At 25.7% G+C, this 12,897-nt stretch overlaps 1 protein-coding gene across 3 annotated transcripts in view; it reads left to right on the forward strand.

The window, feature by feature from the left end:
* The window catches only part of LOC117168980 (zwei Ig domain protein zig-8), a 109,395-nt gene that overhangs the window by 62,601 nt on the left and 33,897 nt on the right, over positions 1–12,897 (forward strand). For all 3 annotated transcript variants that reach the window (XM_033355009.1, XM_033355002.1, XM_033355019.1), the window contains exon 3: positions 3,006–3,172. In XM_033355009.1, the coding sequence (XP_033210900.1) occupies positions 3,006–3,172 (167 nt within the window). The remainder of the gene's footprint in view (positions 1–3,005; positions 3,173–12,897) is intronic.

Genomic DNA, 12,897 nt, shown 5'->3' on the forward strand with positions numbered 1-12,897 from the left:
TTTGTTAATCAATTTTTGGAATTATTCAAAATTTTAGTTTCTTTTTTAATCTTTTCAAGACTTCTAAATCTTTTAAACTTAATCGAATTTTTTCCAAAGTAATAATTGTTCGATTTTTATTTATCCTTCCTAATTTGTTTTAGGTTTTTATTCTTTTCAAGTATTCTACAAAAATAATTATTCAAACAAAAAAATTATTCAACATTTTTCCAGAAATCTCAAAAATATTTTTTCATTTTCTCTCAACTTTAAAAACCCTTAAATAGCTTCAAATTTGTATTATAGAATCTTTCAAAATCTATATATTCGTTAGAATTATGTTGGAATCTTTTACAATGTTCAATTATTTTTAATTATGTTTAATATCTAAATATCTTTCAAAATGATTTGAATTTTCCATAAAACTTTTATCAAGCTTGCAAAATAAAAAAATGCCTTTCAATTATCTAGTATTTGTTCCTTACAATTTTGGCAATCTTTTAAAATCTTCTTAAATATTCGCTTAGAATTAATGACCTAAGGTAAAAAATCATTGTTTATTTTTATAGCAAAATCTCAATCAAATATTTTGTATATAATATTAGTTTTAATTATTTTGAATATTTTCCGTTCGTCAAGAATTTTTGAAATAACTTTTGAAATTCTGAATGTCTTTCAAAATGATTCAAACTTTCTAAAATGTTTGACAAACCCTGCAAATTTTTTTAAAATGCCTGGATAATCATCTACCAAAAAAAAGACATTTTAACACACGAATTTTTAACCAAATAGTTGAATTTTTATCTAAAAACAATTCAGCCTGAAATAAAATAGTTAAATTTTAAGTTTAAAAATGAATTTGGAAAAACTAACGGCTTCTTAAAAAATTAATCAAATTTTCAAACAAATTGATTACTAGCTAAACAAATAAATGTTTAAAAAGAAAGATTAATTTTCAACCAAGAAAGAAGACATTTTCTACAAACTAGCGAGATTTCGCTTGAAAGAAATTAATTTTCAACTAAGATTATCTTTCTACCAAAAAAGAAAAATAATTTGTAGTTAAAAAATTAATTCTAAAATAAAAAAAATGATTTTTCAACAGAATAGTCAAATTTTCAAGCAAATTAAGTTTTTAACTAAAACGTTTGAATTTTTATCTAAAAAGATTAGTTTTTACCGAAAACAACGAATATTTTACAAAAAATTAATTTTCAACTGAGATTATTTTTATAAAAAAGGCGATAAAGAAAAACACAGAAAAAAATCTCGGACGAAATTTTGAATCGAAGAATCAATCAAAAGCTCTAAAAATGACTTTATGTCGTCAAAATTTTCTCTGAAATCTTCTGAGATATTCTCTTAAAAATGTGTTCAAAAAATCATTTAAAATTATTCCAGGAATCTCATACAAGTTTTTTTATCATCCTGGAACTCGAATTTTCCCTTCCAATTTTTAAAAACCATGCAAAATTAACAACATTTCTGTGAAAGTTCATGCATTTTGTTAAAAATTAATCCTTTCGTTAAAAAGTCTACTCTTTGGTTAAAAATTGATTCCATATATATATTTGTTGTTGAAAATTCATATTTTAGTGAATAAAATTAAACTTTTTTGTCATAAATACATACCTTTGGTTTGAAGACTAAACTGTTTTGTAGGAAATTCGTCTTTTTGAATTAAACATTCAACATTTGGCTAAGATTTGTTTTCTGTATGTACTGAAAAATGTTTCTTGGTTAAAAATTACTTTTTTTGTTTTAAAAATTTGTCTGTTTTGTTTTAGGCTGACGTTCATTGAAGAAAAAATGGAGAGCCAGTAGTAAACATTTTATAGCCGGTAATGTCAAAGATATTATTTTTGAAAGAAAGGATTATTATTTTCAAAGTTTTCCGAGTTCAGTTTTAAAAACTTTTTCAAAACTTAACTAAATGCAATTTACTGTTTCGGTTCTTCTTTTTTTTTATCTTAAGCCTCAAACCAAACAGACTAATTTTGAAACCAAAACCAGGAAATTTTCAAAAAAGCGTTAAAGTTTTAACCAGGAAAGATTTGTTAGTCGATACAAAAATTTCAGCCAAATTGTTCAATTGAAGAATAAATTCAAAAATTTTTAGAATTATATAATTTTAAGCAATTTGAAGCTAGAAACATTAACATTAATTTTTAAAAATCACTTTTAGTTTTTCTAAACATTTGAATGAAGATTTTGTATTTTTTTAAACCTTCTAAAATGCTTAGAAAGCTTCTAAATATCGTGTTCAATATATTTGAAAATCTAGACTTTGTTTTAAATGTTTTGAAATCTTTAATTTTTTAAAATTATTTTGGAATATTTCCAAAACTTCTAAATATCTCTTAAACTCACTAGAATTTTGTGCGAAATAACAATTGACTAAATATTTTTTCAGTGTTTAATGAAAATTATGTGTAGTTGAGAATTAATTTCTTTGGTTGAATCATCCTTAATTAAAAATATTTTTGTGAAAATGTATGTATTAAAAATAAAATTAATCTTTTTGGTAGATAATTATTCTTTTTCAGTCGACAATTGAACTGTTTTGTTAAATTTTTCTTTGTTGAGAATAAATCGATGTGGTTGAATACTCTTTATTTTAGTAAATAATTAGTTTTTTGGTGAAAATTTTAACTGTATTGTGGAAAATAATTTTTTATTTATTACTATTTATTATTATCATTTATTATTATATATTATTATAGAAACTTTTGAATACTTATAATAACAGTAGTTTTATTATTTATTCTAAATAAGTTTAATTGTGAATAAACGTGAAAAGGAGAAAAAAATTGCCCTAACGGGTCCAGTAAAGGGCACGGTCATTCCGTGGTAACTTTACGGCCAGGCATGCGATACGGCCAGGCATTAGAATACTGTCGGGCCAACGCAATACGGTCACGGAAAAAAATATTTTCATAGAAATTTTTGAATATTTTTACGAACACTAATTTTCTTCCTTTTTCTAAATAAGTTTAATTTCCCAAATATTTTATTTTTGATTTCAGGCGATCCAGTAACTTCTATGAGAAACTTCCGAACTGATTTTCTAGAAGAATGGCCAACTCCCGGCACCGGTCCTCACTTCGACACAACTATGCCATCAAATTTCACCGGATTGGTGGGCCAAACTGTTCACTTAGTCTGCCGGGTCAAAAACTTAGGAAATCGAACGGTAATTTTATTTTTAAATTTGCAAAACACGGGCTTACTTCCTTAAAGGTCCCCCAAGAATTTTGATTTTACACTCGACGTAGGAGTTTCTTTGCATGCAAATTAAAGGACCCAAAATTATTTTCGGCAAAAATTAATATAAACTATGTTTTTCGTATTTTTTTCCATTTTTTAAAACAAGTTTTTTTTTAATAGCAAACAGAAACCTGAGATACTTTTCCCCAAAATTATAATTTTTCAAGACAAATTTTTAAAAAATTCAAATTTTTTTAAATTTAATTTATTTACAGATAATTAATTAATTTTGAAACCTATTCTTAGAGCAAATGATGCCAAATGATGCACTTATTAATAAACTTGATTGATTAATCTTTAATTGTTATTGTTTAATATAAAAGGCCCTTTTTTATTTTCAAATGGTAAGTCGGTAATCCGTTAATTAAAAACAGATTTTTTTTTGTTTACGAATTTTCTTTGATTTAAAAGTTCATACTTTTAGTAGAAAGATTGCAAATTTATCGAGAAAAATGAAACTCTTTCGTCTAAAATTCAACCATTTCCTGGAAAATTCACTTTTTGTTTTAAATTTATATTTTCCTGGTGAAAAGACAATTGAAATCTTTTTGGACAATAATAAAATTCTTTTTTGGAAAATTTTTTTATTTTTATGAAAAATGTACCTGCTTTTGTAGAATTTTCATTTTTCTTAGACAAAAATGCAACTGTTTGATTGAAAATTTAACAGTCTTGTTAAAAAGTCATAGTTTTTTGTTTAAAACAAAACTATTGAGCAAAAAATTAACTTGTTTACAATTCTTATTTTTGTGTGAAAAAATTAACTGGAATCTCCTTTGCATAAAAGTTTAACTATTTTTAAGAGTTTTTTTCCACCTGTTTTGTCAGAAATTCCATCTTTATTAAATAAAATTACAACTGTTTCGGTTAAAATTCAAAAATGTTGTTGAAAAATCATACTTTTTGTTTGAAAATTCTGCTGTTTGGCTCAAAATTTAACTGTTTCGTAGAAAAATGCTTTTTTTGTTTAAATTGAATATTTTGGCGTTGAAAACAAAACTGAAATATTTTCTGGATAAAAACTCAACTTCCTTCGAAAAAAATTTTTTTTTTCAAATAAAGTTCTATTTTTAAGTGAATTTTTATCTTTATTGTCTAAAAATTTAACGGTTTGACTACAAATTAAACTATTTTTTTTAATGTTCTATTTTGTAGCGGAACATTCTACTGATTTCTTCCAAATTGAACTATTTCACCGGAAATTTACTTTTTGGTTTTAAATTTATATTTTGGTGCAGCAAAATTAACAGCCATTTTTGCATGAAAGTTCAACGTAAAAAAATATTTTTGTATTGAAAATTCGTCCCTTGAATACAAATTTCACAATTTTGGTAAAAAGTCATCCTTTTTGGTTAGAAATTCGTTTTTTTGTATTAAAAATTAAATTTTTGTCGTGAAAACATATTTGTTCATTAAAAATTGATACTTGGATCGTAAGAAGTAAAATGAAATCTTTTTCAACAGAAATTTAACTATTGTTTTAAAATGGATTTTCTTGATTCAAAAATTTATCTGTTTTAGTAGAAGTTTAATTTTATTGTTGAAGTTTATTACTTCTGGTTGAAATTTCATCTCTTAGGTTGAAAGTTTAACTATTTTGTTCGAAAACAATCTTTTTTAATTGAAAACTCAACTAATTGGGTAACAGCTAAACTACATTGTTATTTTTTTTATTGAAATCTTATTTCTTCAGCTGAAAATTAAACTCTTTAGTGGAAACGCGGTTTCTTTAATTCCAAAATAATTATTTTATTGAAAATGTATCTTTCTCAATTTTTCCAGATTAATGCTTTTTATTTAAAAGTTTTCCTTTTATTGGTAAAAAAAGTCTTTTTTTGGTTTAAAATTGTATTTTTCTGTGGTAAAAATGCATCATTTTCGTGGATAAACAATTTTGTTGCTGAAAAGTCATATTTTTTGTTTGAAAATTCAATTTTAAATTCGTCTTTAGGCTAGAAGATTCAAAGAAATGAAGATACACTTTCATTAGTTTCTTGTGTGAAAAATATTTTTTTTATGTTCGCCCTTTGGTTCTAAAATTCGTTTGTTTATTTGTTTGTTGAAAAAACGTTTTTTCAACTGAAATTTCAAATATCCTAAATGTTAATTCACCTTTTTGATTAAAATTTCAACAATTTCTTTGAAAAATTGATCTTTTTTCTTTGAAAATTAATTTTTTTGAAAGAATCGTTGGTTGAAGATTAAAAACTTTTGTGGAAAATTCATGTTTTTTAGTTGAAATTTTTTTTTTAATTTGTTGTTTAATTCGAGTTAAAATTAGACTTTAATTTTAAATAATAAGGAAATACGTATTTTCAGTATGTTTATAAAAACTCGAGTTAGTTTAAAAGATAATCAGAAATTTCAGATGTTCGGAAGAAATTTCAAAATATTTTATTAATTTTAGGAAATATTTGTATGGCTTAAAATACTTTCTAAATATTTGAAAATCTTTTAAAATTTTGTTAAAAAAATAATTTTTTAAAATAAATAATGCTTTTAAATATTTATTGGAATTTTCAGACAATTGTTTAATAATCTGACAAAATAGTTTTCATAATTTTTTAACATTTGAAAGACATAAAAAATACATTTTCAAGGATTTTAAATTTAAATGAAACTTTTTGTTTAAAAAGTCAACTATTTTATTTAAATTTCAAATGCTTTATTGATAATTAATTTTTTTATGGCTCATCATTTTTCCACTGAATTTTCTGTTGTCAAAATTTACATTTTTTTAACATTTGTTTTCAAATTATTCTTTCCCCTTTTCAGTTAAAAATTCTTGTAGCTTGTTAAAAGTTATTAACTATTTCATGTTGGGTTGAATATGAATCTTCTTCATTTAAAAATTCATCTATTTCTCTGAATTTGTCAGTTTGTTGAAACTTCGTCTTTTGTAGTAGAATGTTAATATTCTCGGTGATTATTTGACCATTTTGGTTAAAAAATCATCTACTTGATTGAAAATTTGATTAAAAATTAAAGCTTTCTGTTGGAAATTTATATATTCCATAAAACTTTGTTTTTTGGTAGAAAAAATATTTTCAGTAAAATACTAATCTGATTGGTTGAAAGTTTAATTATTTCGTTAAAAATTTATTTTATTTGCTTAAAAACTAATTTATTTAACCACAAACTAAACTAATCTATTTTCACTTAAAAATTTATCATTTTTAGCTGAATATTGGTCTATTTTGTTAAAAACTCATTTTTTTATTGAAGATGTATCATTTTATTTGAAAATTCAATTCAATTCTTTGGTTCAACATTTAACATCTTTGGTTAAAAATTCTTTTTTTTCTATGAAAATTAATTTTTCATGCTAAAAGTGTATCACTTTTATTTTTGCTATAAAACTGATCTTTTTCAATCCTTCCTTTGGTAGTCAAGTATTTAATAAATTTGGTAAAAAAAAGGCATATATTTTGGTTCTAAGTTTAAAACATTTTTTCCCACATTCGTCTTTCTGACTCAAAAATCTAACTTTTAAAAAAAAATTTTTTTCTTTATGGACGGAAAAATCTTGCTTGGTTAAAAATTTAACTCCTTTGTTCAATATTTGAATTTTTTGTTGTAATCTAACAGTTCTTTATTGAAAATTAAAATATATTTCGCAACTATTTTTTTTATCAAAGATTCTAAAGTTTAGTTGAGAATTCTTTTTTTCTTAGGTTAAAATTAATAATTTTAACTAAGAATTTATTAATAAAATTTTGCATAAGGTAGACTGAAGGATTAAAAAGTTATCTTAAACGCAGTCTATCAGGTTAAATCTCCTTCCTAAAAAATTTCAGAGTCTCTTGATACTTATTAGCCTTTCCTATTAACCAAGAGAACATCTAATCCCCACAAAATGAGTCGAAAAGTAGGAAAATATAATGAGGGAAAAAAGCTGGGAGATATATAAGAATCCACGTAAGGAATCTTTACTTTTCCCATACAGCTTAATGTTTTTCGTAATTCCGTTATCGTGAAAGGCAAATGGCGTTATAAGAAATCAGGAAATATCAACCATTCAACTTATTTTTTACGGCATATGCATGATAAAGTCGCTTTTTGACATCTTTCTTTATTTCGTAAAGTGACACGTTATATGGATATTCCTCACGAATGCCTTAATAATACTTTCATGGCATTTTGTGCCGAGTGGCGAACTCACTGGCTCGTTGACGTTTTATTTCAAAGACTAATTGTGAGTTACGATTAGATCAGCCAGAAGTGAATATGCCGTAAAAAGTCTTTTTACGGCATTTTTCAGGAATGGAAAACTCATTGGCGTGTTAGCGTAAAATTAAAAAATTATTATTAGTAGCGGTTGGATCAGGAATAAGTGAAAATGATTTTAAAATACTTTTTACGGCATTTTAGGAGTGGGAATCACTGGCACGTTGACGTTCAATTTAAAAGACGAATCGTGATCAGCAATTGGGCCAGCAAGAATGGTAAATGCCTTTAAGAAGCTTTTTACGGCATTTTCCAGGAGTGGAAAACTCACTGGCGCGTTAACGTAAAAATTTAGGACTGATTTTGAGTGGCTATTAGACCAGTAATAAGTGAAAATGTCTTACAAAGCATTTTTATGGCATTTTTCAGGATTGGTAAAATCAATGGAGCGTTGAAGTTTAATTAAAAAGATTAATTGTGAGCAGCTATTGGTCCAGAAATAAGTAAAAATGCCCTAAAAATACTTTTTACGGAATTTTCCAGGAGACGTTAACTCATTATATATTAACGATAAATTAAAATGAATGACCGAAAATGTCTGGAAATTTTTGACTACCTTGAAATTTGGGTCTAAAAACTTATTGTTCTGAATTGGAATTTCAACCTTCTGATTGAAAATCCATGTGTTTGGTTAAACATTCAACTTTTGATAAAACTAAATCTGCTTGGTTGAATATTTTTTTTCTTTTGGCTTAAAATTCAGCTTTAAAAAAAAATCATCTATTTTGTTAAATGCTTAACAATTTTGTGAAAAATTTAAGTTTAAAATAATCTTCTTCGATAAAAAATTCAACTCGTGCTTTTGTTTAAAAAAATCCTATTTTAGCTTGAAAATTAACCTTATTTATTAAAAACTTCCGTATTTTATTGAAAATTCGTGTTTAGTTAGAAAATTAATCTTATTAGTTTAAATTTCCTGTTCATACGATAAAAAATTAAGCTATTCCGTAAAAAAAATCGAATATTTTGTTGAAAGTCGAATAATGTAGTTGTAAATAAACTATTTTGTTCTTCATCTTTTCGGTTAAAAATGTTTAAATAAATAATTATTGTATATAACTATCCTCTCTTACAGTAATTCTGGATGCGGTTTTTTCTGAAATTTTGCACTTTTGGTCAACTTTTAACTCAGAATGAGGTAATAATAATAAATAAAAATTATCAAATCTAATTATGCAAAGAAAATTTGTTAGGAACTAAAAATAAATATTAATATTTACATAAATAAAAAGGCTCTAAGTATATACTTTATGAAAATTTTTAATTTGATATGATATGGTTCAAATATAATTCTCTTTATTTTTTATTTATTATTTTGTCAAGCCCAAAACACAGAATACATGAAAAAAGTTTTAAAAAACCCGCATTTCTCTAGCAATAATCTAATAAAACATAATTAAAAACAATAATAAATTGTTTACATAATTATGCTTGTTAACTTGAGTCAAGTGATACCACGTTGAGTGAAAAAGTGATAAAAAGTAAACCTTTTCTGAAAAACCCACATCTATCTAATATTACTACAAAAAAAAAGTTATAAACATTGACATTTTGTTTAAAAAATTATGTTTGTTAAATTTAATTAATTTTCACATCTCTCGACATGAAAAGTGGACAAACATTTGAATATTTCGGAAAAGGCCGCAATTTTTTAGCATTGCTCAAAGACGTTATTATTACAAATCATAATTCATTATTCGAACAATGTTATTAACTTGAACTACTTGTTACCTCATTCGGGTTAAAAAATGGACAAAAAGTAAAATTTTTAAATAAAAAGCTGCAACTTTCTAGCATTATTCTGAAACAATATTATTTTAGATAATAACACATTGTTTAAACAATTTTTCCTGTAAAATATACTTTAAAATTTCCTTGCCCAGGCAGTGTCAATTTTTTTGTTTGTAATGTATACCGCACTCGAATTTCTTTGAATCTATTCAAAAATTACTGCATTTTTGTTCAGAAAATATATTTGGAGGTTCCGCAAGCCCAATTAAGTTTAACACGTATTTCCATAACAAATTCAATATGGTAAATTTTCTTCAGAATTTTCACTACTAGGGAAATCAAGCTGCAACTCAATTTTTTTTTTAAGATCGCCTTTAAAATGAGAATAAAATTTTTTAAAAATAATACGTATAAATTAATAATAATTTAAAAAAATTAATAATAGGCTTAAACCCGTAGGTATGTTTCATAGGGTCCCAAAATAACCCCATAAGTAAAAAATTAGGTTTAGCTAGTTTTGATTTTTTACGGTTTTCTGAAAACGAATTGTTTCTAATACATGAAATTCTACTTTTTAAAAATAATTGAGTTGACATAAATTTTAAAACTATTTTTTTTTGTTTCCCAATATTTCACATACATTGGATTTATAGAGTCGCGGTTTCTTAAAAGAAATTTCAAACTTATTTAAATTTTGTTGGTTAGAAGAAAAAAATAATAAATTTAATTTAATAGAAATAACTAAATAAGCAATTATTAACAATTGTTAACAATTATTGTTTGTAATAATATTTTCTCAAAATGTTGCTAGAAAGTTTGAGTTTTTTCTAGAATTTTATACTTTTGGTCCACTTTTCAATTAGATTGAAATAATGACCAATTTAAGTAAACGAACAAAGTTGTTTAAACAATTTATTATCTGTAATAATATTCTTTTAGATTAATGCTGAATAGTTGCGGCTTTTTATAAAATTTTCAATTTTTCGTCAAGTTTTTACTTAGAGCGAGTTAAGAATTAGTTTAATTGAAGAAACATAATTGTTTAAACAATTTATTATTGGTCATAACTGTTTTCTTTTGTAGTAATGCTAGATCGTTTTAGTCTTTTCTAAAATATTAAATATTTTTTTACTTTAAGCTTAGAGTGATTTAATTATTACTTAAATTTAACAAACATAATTTTTTAAACAAATGATTATTATTCGTAATTACTTTTTTCTATATTCATGCTATATTGTTGCGCATTTTTCTGGAATTCTTAACATTTTCTTTACTTTTTACTCAGTCAGATAGTAATTAATAGAAGTTAACAAAAATAATTATACAAACAACTTATTATAGTTTATAACTATCTTCTCTTAGTATAATGCTAGAAATTTGAGCTTTTGTTTGGAATTTTTAGCTTTTATTTGACTAAAATTCAGAGTTTCAAGTTTTTCTAAAATTCTCAAATTGTATTTTTACATGTGAAGAAAGTTCTCTTCACCCCTTCGCTCCGCTGGGGATCGAACCCAGGTCTTCTGATTGCCGGTCGAGTGCTCGACCCACTAAGCTACTGAAAAGATTGAAAGAAGAATCTTTTGAAATTTTAGAAGATTAAACATTTTTTTAAAGATTGAAAAATTCTTGAAGTATCTTCACAGAGTCTTCTTTTGATCTCTCAAGTAGCTTCGTGGATAGAGCATCCAACTGGCAATCTGAAGATCTAGGTTAAATTCCTAGCGGACGAAAGGGCAAGGATCTTTTTTCACAGATACACTTTTCATTGAAAATTTGTTTTAAAAAAATTTTTCGCTTCGTTGGGGATCGTACCCAGGTATTCTGATTGCCGGTCGAGTGCTTGACCCACTAAGCTACTGAAAAGATTGAAAATGAATCTTTTAAAATTTTTGAAGCTTAAGGATTTTTTTAAAGATTGAAAGTTTCTTGAAGTATCTTTACAGATTCTTCTTTTGATCTCTCAAGTAGCTTAGTGGATAGAGCATCCAACTGGCAATCTGAAGACCTAGGTTCAATTCCTAGCGTATCAAAGGGCAAGGATCTTTTATCAAAGATACACTTTTCATTCCAAATTTGTTTTAAACTTACAATGCTGAATGTGAGGTTGCATCTTAGAGAAATGGAAATGGAAAAAATCTATTTTCACGTAATGTGATAAGTACTTCATCTATTCGGTCATTTACCGCCCCTATGATAATACAGATTTCTGACATCTTATATCTATGACTTCTCAAGAGATAACATTGCCATTAAGAATGCCTGTAAAAAATATTCATCTTTCGATCTATCTAGCAGCTTAGTGGGTAGAGCACCTAACCGACAATCTAAAGGCCTGGGTTCGATTCCTAGCAAAGCAGTCTTTTTTCACAAATAAAAATTCAATACGAAATTATAACACGCTTACATAGGTGATATTCAAAAATTAATTATTTATTATTAAATTATTTTTATTAATTATTATTATTATTAAATTTATGAGTAAAATATATTTTTTGCTCTGGGAAATACGTGCAAGCCATATGCATGAAAATTTGAGAAAAAAAAATTTCCACTGAATTTCTTGACAACCCTAATGTGGATGCTCCCTTATGGGGTGCGAAATGCTAATTAGCTTCCAGAATCAAATCCTGAGTCTAACTTCAGATTCATATATGTATGAGATATAGTTGATGTCTTTGAGATTTTAGATAACAGTTTAGCATTATTTTCTTCGATAAAGGAAGCTTGATTCCCTGTAATATAGGAAGGAGCAACCTTGTAAGCGATCTTCTTCGTTAAGTACCTAAACCCATTCCCGTAATGAGTCGGAGCTTAATAGCAGCTTACCGTTTTCCATGCATCTCACGTTGTCTGAATACCACAATCATCCCTCACATTATCGTGTATTCGCCAGGAATAATTTCGAGGGTGCTTAGCTTATAGTTGGGCTAATTTTATAATGGGGCTTATATTAAACGGTAATTATTTTCACCCTTCGTAATAAATACCACTGCGAAGTAATACAGCTGCATTCACTATAGTAGTAAATTTTACAATTAACTAAGTTACTAAAAAGTTACGTTATTTTTAACTTTTAGGATAACTTTGTTACTATTTTATAAAGTAACTTGTGGACTAATTTAGCAGTGTTGAGTAGTTATTTTGTTACAAGAAACTTAGTTACTAAAAAGTTACGTTATTTTTTACGTTTAGGATAACTTTGTTACTATTTTAGAAGGTAACTGATAACGTGACTAAGCAGTGTTGGGTAGTGACCTGATGCAAGTAAATAAGTTACTGACAAGTTACGTTAATCGTAAATTCCGGGGACACTTTGTTACTATTTGTAGTTTTTTGTCGTGACTTGTTACAAGTAAATAAGTTACTAAAATGTTACGTTAATTGTAACTTTGGGGTAACCTTGTTACAATTTAAAAAATAACTTGAAATATAATTTAGCATATTGAGTAGCCATTAGTAACAATTAACTAATTTACTGAAAACTAACTTTATTTCTAACTTTTAGGGATAGCTTTGTTATTATTTTAAAAACTAACTTGCAACGTAACTTAGAAGATTTGTGTAGTGACTTGTTACAAGTAAATAAGTTATTAAAATGTTACGTTAATTGTAACTTTGGGGTAACCTTGTTACAATTTAAAAAATAACTTGAAATATAATTTAGCATATTGAGTAGCCATTAGTAACAATTAA

This window comes from Belonocnema kinseyi, chromosome 1, assembly GCF_010883055.1.
Source record: "Belonocnema kinseyi isolate 2016_QV_RU_SX_M_011 chromosome 1, B_treatae_v1, whole genome shotgun sequence".
Lineage (NCBI taxonomy): Eukaryota > Metazoa > Arthropoda > Insecta > Hymenoptera > Cynipidae > Belonocnema > Belonocnema kinseyi.